Source organism: Tachysurus fulvidraco, chromosome 6, assembly GCF_022655615.1.
Source record: "Tachysurus fulvidraco isolate hzauxx_2018 chromosome 6, HZAU_PFXX_2.0, whole genome shotgun sequence".
NCBI classification, from domain to species: Eukaryota; Metazoa; Chordata; class Actinopteri; order Siluriformes; family Bagridae; genus Tachysurus; species Tachysurus fulvidraco.
In genome coordinates this window covers 25285893-25291892 of record NC_062523.1, presented here as the reverse complement: position 1 = coordinate 25291892, position 6000 = coordinate 25285893, and the positions used below count along the sequence as shown (strand labels likewise).

Sequence of the window (6000 nt, the reverse complement as noted above, 5' to 3'; positions counted from 1 at the left end):
ATGTGCAACCCAAGCAGAGATGGAAGCTGAGAGCACACCACAAATAGAGCCTCAGTAAGCATACACTCACTCTAGCCACCGGGTTAATAAGTAAACCAATGGCTACTGCACACCATATCCAAAGAGACAGAACAGTAGAAGAACAGATTTGAGTCATATGGAAAAGAAAATGTTGATAGACAAGAACACAAGAAGATCCAATACATACCCATGTATAGGGGCATTGTGTTGAGTCTGTTAAAGTAGAACCTCAGGAAAGAGAATAGGTCTAAAAAACACATAAACCCAACTTATAAGCTCTATGGCCTGATGACATAGACCCAAGTCCTGTGGAAATGGGACCCTTCAGGTGGAAGATATTGGGAATTTAGATGGCTTAATGCATATGCCAATATTGACCCAGAGTATAGCAAAAAGGTTCCATTTTGGAGATAATGGTAATTTCCTAAACATGCGGAAAATGTGTACGTGAGCAATATTATGATTGGATAGCAAGGAGGGTATGGCGAAAGGGGGGGGGGGCATGTCAGAGCTGTATATAAGCTTGCTGAAATCAGCAGTGCTTCGGTGCAAGCATCGTCTTCTAGACATACTTGTATCCCTGGTACCAGCTGGTTGATTGCTGTCTATACGACTGTCAATAAACCTACCTCAACTGAATCCAGTCTTCGTGAGATTGGCTGATCATTTCTTCTTTAAATTTTTAACTTGGAGTTGCTGTTTAAACTTATAGTCAGATTGACGGAGCTAGCGTGGGCCAATGTAGGGTGGAGGCGATTTTCTCCTACAGTACATGCACTAAGTGAAATGCAAGAGCCCTTTCAAACTGATTACTGAACCAATGATACCGCTAATCACCAGTAAAGACTTGGACACTGTACCCATGAGGTGTTGAAGACTTTTGATGAGATTTATAGTTTATTGCAACCAGAGTTTAGACCAAATGCAGAAGCTTGGTTGTACAGTAGCAGAAATACCAGAGAATACCTGTGTTATACAGGCTAGCCCCTAGGGGGAACCAGAGTACACTGTATGGTGAAGTTGCAACTAGAAGAGTAGGAATGTTCATGAGACATGCTTGATGAAGTGTTATTCAGTTGGTTTTCTCATTAAAGCTGTAACGATATGTAATGATCTGTATAAAAGCCTACAAGACATAATCTAGTAAGTGTTGCACACCTAGTGAACATTAATGTTTATCAGTTATAATTACAATTGCTGAAAGTTAAATAAAAATATACAGTAGAGCAGTTAATTTGGTATGTCCTTTACCCTGGGGAAGTGAGAACCTGGACATCTCCATGTCATAACCAACAACAAAGCCATAAAGTATCCATATTGTGTATCACTGTGTCATTTCTAGCTTTATACACAGGTCTGACCTCAACACCTTGGAGGTACCTGTGTTACAGCTTGTGACTAGGGTCACATTAAATCATGGGTTACACGGGCTAAAGCCTAGGGGCCTGCACTGGGGAGAGGCCTACTAATTTTTTTTCCATTCAATTTTTTTAGTAAATTTTTTTTTTTAAATTTAGAAATATTGTTGTAAATAATTTTTAGGTTTTCAGATTATTATCTGCATTTAAGTAATCTAAAACATGCCCTGCATGTAATGAATCTGCAGAGCCAGACCACTACTTGTCAGGCCAAGATTTGTTTTCTTCAAGTGTTTTTATACTGGTGATTGACAGACTGGTAGCAGAGCTGGACTGCTAATTCCGTTCATATGATGTCATAAACCATTATCTTGGGTTTTTAAATAACATTTTGTCCCTGACTCCAGAAGAGCTCAGATTGTCTGCAATGAAACTGCAAAATAAATACTGAAGAGATTTGGAAATTGACTTGGTGGATAAATTTGACATATTAAAGCAATCATACAAAAGGAAACCAACACCACCAGTGGAAGATAGAATCTGTATTTACAAACATCGTTCTTCGATAATTTCTCATGCTACCTGTAACAAATGCCACTGGTGAAAGGTCAACTGACCTTGGTGAAAAACAGGCTGTGTTCTGTTATGGGCCAGGAGTGTCTCTGTCATCTAACATTAATGTCTCTAGAGAGCGACATTCTCCAGAAATTGGATTTTACAGACCTCATCAAAGACTTTACATCAAGAAAAACAAAGAAGAAAACTTTTTAAAGGTAGGCAATTAAAATGTATTTATACATTAGTGTCATTTTAAATTGTTCATGGGGAGGGAGGGGCCCATAGTAATGATGTAGCCCAGGGGCCTTTGCATATGTAAATGTGCACCTGCTTGTGACTATGACCACGTCATAGGTAGCCTCTCTTCCAAAGCTGAAAATCTTCTTTATATACTTTTCTCCAAGCACAGCCTTGTGCTGATGTACTTTAAGACCAAGAGTTTAAACAAAATAAACCCAAAAACAGACAAAGGGATGCTAGAGACTTTTATTTAAAGCTAAACTATAATCTCTTGATAAGGGTCTTGTGCACGCTTTACCGATAGCTATATTAAAAGAAAAGCCTTCAAATATGATGCTGTCTTACACCTTTAATCGCAAGATTTATCCAAAGCTCTTATAGAGACAAGACACATTTCTTCTTCTTTGTCTTCTTCTTATTCTTCTTCACTAAATGACCAAATTTTAGCAGTATTAAGAGCAACATTGTCATGCTGGGAAAAATGCTGCAAGATTATTTATGCCTGATATAATCTTTCATCACTGGATAAATTTGTACTAAAATTATGGTTTGTTTATTTATACTAAGTGTAAGTGTTGTGTACTGTTTCTGATGTAACTGGTGACTGTAGAAAGTCATAATGCTCCTCTGTAAAGCTCCTCCTATTAAGGAAGTGTGGAGTCTGATACAACTGCAGTCCTTCATATACAGCCTGCAGTCTTATGCTCTGGTGAGTTTAGGTTTATTCTCAGTTTATGAAAAAATCTGACTCAGCATTGTGAAATGAAGGGATCAATAACTGGACCCAAACAATCTTGAAATCTTCATGTGTATAATTTTATCAAAGACAAACTGAAACTCTGAGCATTCGGACTGGAGAGAACAAAAGCAGCAAAAAAAAAAATTAAAAAAAATGGCTTCTAAGTTTTCAGAGGAGGATTTCTCCTGTCCTGTGTGCTTTGACATCTTCAAGGATCCTGTTTTACTGCACTGCAGTCACAGTGTGTGTAAAGTGTGTTTGCAGCAGTTCTGGAAGACCAAAGGATCCAGAGAATGTCCTGTTTGTAGGACAAAGTCATCTATGGAAACTCTACCTATAAATCTTGTCTTAAAGAACCTGTGTGAGACCTTCTTACAGGAGAGAAGTCAAATATCTTTATCAGGGTCTGAAACAGTTTGCAGTCTGCACAGTGAGAAACTCAAACTCTTCTGTCTGGATGATCAACAGCCGGTGTGTGTGGTGTGTCAGACTTCAAGAAAACACACCAACCACAAATTCTTCCCCATTGATGAGGCAGTAACAGACTGTAAGGTAAATAATATGTACATTTGAGGTCATGTGTCACTTTTGATACATCGTGTAATTTTCTTTTGGTATTTTTTGTGCATTTTAAAAGAAGAAAACATAAGAAAACTGTCTCATGGTCATTAAAAACACATGTTTAACATTCTACAGTTAAATCCCCTTAATAATCAGTGATTTGACTTAACAATGTGTACAATAAGAGCTGAAACACAGAGTCTTCAAGCAGTGTGTTAATTTATTTCAGATGAAGCTCAAAACTGCACTAAAGCACCTACAGGGGAAACTGAAGATATTTAAAGACTGTAAACTGAACTGGAGTCAGACTGCAGAACAGATAAAGGTTACAATCAATTACATGATTTTGATAGAATTCTATTCTCCATCATTGTAAAATCAGTTATATTTCCACTTCACTGCAGATTCAGGCTCAACACACAGAGTGTCAGATTAAGGAGCATTTTGAGAAGCTTCACCAGTTTCTACGAGATGAAGAGGCAGTAAGGATCGCTGCACTGATAGAGGAAGAGGAGCAGAAGAGTCAGATGATGAAGGAGAAGATTGACAAGCTGAGCAGAGACATATCATCTCTTTCAGACACAATCAGAGCCATAGAAGAGGGCATGAGAGCTGAAGACATCCTGTTCTTACAAGTGAGTATCATTTAGTCAGTATTTATACTGTGAGAAAGTAAAACTTCTTTCCATCATCAGAAACGTCATATTTCAGTGGTGTAAAAATGTAAATCATATCCACTGATATGTGCTTTGTTGTTTTCCAGAACTACAAGGCCACAGTGAAAAGGTGAGTGATGTGGTTCCTGTCTCTCTGGTTCTCTGTGTTTCTGAATCCAAAGCCACAGCAACACTGACTCCTGAATGTTTTTGCAGAGCCCAGTGCACACTGGAGCATCCAGAGGAGCTTTCCGGAGCACTGATCCATGTGGCAAAACATCTGGCCAACCTGAAGTTCAGAGTCTGGGAGAAGATGCAGGACACTGTCCAATACAGTAAGAGTCTTTTTCTTTCTTTCTTTCTTTCTTTCTTTCTTTCTTTCTTTCTTTCTTTCTTTCTTTCTTTCTTATTATTATTATTATTATTATTATTATTATTATTATGTTCATTTTGTATTAATGTAACATACGTAAGGGAACTCTTATTCTGAAAGGCTTCTATTAGGTGTCAGACTGATCAGTGTTTGAAGTGTAAGCAGAGAAACTGAGTGAAAACGGAGAGTTGTAGCGGCTTACAGACGTTTTAGATTTTATTGTAGAATTTGAATTATTTTAACAATTGGTTACATTTCTAACATTTCTAATTCAAGCACTCTGGAAATTGCAGTTGTATGTGTTTACAAATGAATTTTGCATGTGTGTGTGTGTGTGTGTGTGTGTGTGTGTGTGTGTGTGTGTGTGTGTGTGTGTGTTTTCAGCACCTGTAACTCTGGACCCAAACACTGTTCATCCTAATTTCATTGTATCTGATGATCTGACCAGTGTGAGATTCAGTGATGTGAGACAGAAATTTCCTGATAATCCAGAGAGATTTGATGAATATTGCTGTATCCTGGGTTCTGAGGGCTTTAACTCAGGGACACACTGCTGGGATGTTGAAGTTGGAGACAATATAGTCTGGGTTGTGGGTGTGATGACAGAATCTGCTCAGAGGAAGGAGAAAATATTCTCCCGAAGTGGTATGTGGTATGTGGGGTATTATAAAGGTAAATATGGAGCATGTTCTACACCACAGAAATCCACTCACCTCTCAGTAGAACAGAAACTCCAGAGGATCAGAGTGAAACTGGACTGGGACAGAGGAAAGCTGTCATTCTCCAACCCTCTTACTAACACACACATACACACTTTCACACACACATTTACTGAAAAATTACTGCCATTCCTACGTGCAATTTGTAAAGAATGTCCTCTAATGATCGTCCCACTTCAGTGCTCTGTAAGAGTGAATCAGATCAGTTAGAGCTTATTCACTTTACAGAGTGAACTGAACAATTCATTGTAAAAAGTTCTTTTCAACCATGCTTCAACAGAATAAAAAAAATAAACTCATGGAACAGGCCTGGACAAAAATGATGGTACCCCTAACTTATTATTTTGTTGCACAACCTTTTGAGGCAATCACTGCAATCAGACGATTCCTGTAACTGTCATTGAGACTTCTGCACGTACAGAAAGACAGGATGTATTTCTGTAAGTCTAGAAATCTAAACCACAAATTAAAAAGACATTGTACTTGTAACTGAGAGCAAACAGCACACAGTTTGTCTAAAAAGAAAGCACTCAAAGTCCATAATACATTATGGACTTTGAGTGCTTTCTTTTTAGACAAACTGTGTGCTGTTTATGGATTTAAAAAAAAAGAAGAAGAAGAAAAAAATACATGTATTTCTTCTTCTTCTTCTTCTTCTTTTTAAATCCATAATCGTGCTAGCTAAGTACTATAGCTTTTTAGGAGCAAAGAACAAACCTGACATGTTCTTAAATATCTTTATATGTTTAACCCAGTTAGAATTAATAATAAAGTT

General features: G+C 37.7%; 2 protein-coding genes across 3 annotated transcripts in view; both read left to right on the top strand.

The window, feature by feature from the left end:
• Positions 1-3047: 3047 nt before the first annotated feature.
• Positions 3048-6000, top strand: part of LOC113641023 (zinc-binding protein A33-like) — a 56051-nt gene continuing 53098 nt past the window's right edge. Inside the window, exon 1 of one of the 2 annotated variants that reach the window (XM_047815081.1) lies at positions 3048-3468. In XM_047815081.1, coding sequence (XP_047671037.1) covers positions 3070-3468 — 399 coding nt within the window. In that variant the 5' untranslated portion in view covers positions 3048-3069. The remainder of the gene's footprint in view (positions 3469-6000) is intronic. The other variant, XM_047815080.1, reaches the window with a different exon arrangement.
• Positions 3770-5588, top strand: LOC113641015 (zinc-binding protein A33-like). The gene is made up of 4 exons (XM_047815083.1): positions 3770-4112; positions 4241-4263; positions 4350-4468; positions 4891-5588. Exons 1-4 carry the CDS (start codon positions 4005-4007, stop codon positions 5433-5435), a joined length of 795 nt encoding a protein of 264 aa, XP_047671039.1. The 5' UTR covers positions 3770-4004; the 3' UTR covers positions 5436-5588.

Coding starts and splice junctions, on each gene's coding strand:
- LOC113641015 (XM_047815083.1), top strand. CDS start 4,005: ATGATGAAGGAGAAGATTGACAAGCTGAGCAGAGACATATCATCTCTT. Junction 4,113..4,240: donor AAGACATCCTGTTCTTACAA/GTGAGTATCATT, acceptor GTTGTTTTCCAG/AACTACAAGGCCACAGTGAA. Junction 4,469..4,890: donor GCAGGACACTGTCCAATACA/GTAAGAGTCTTT, acceptor GTGTGTTTTCAG/CACCTGTAACTCTGGACCCA.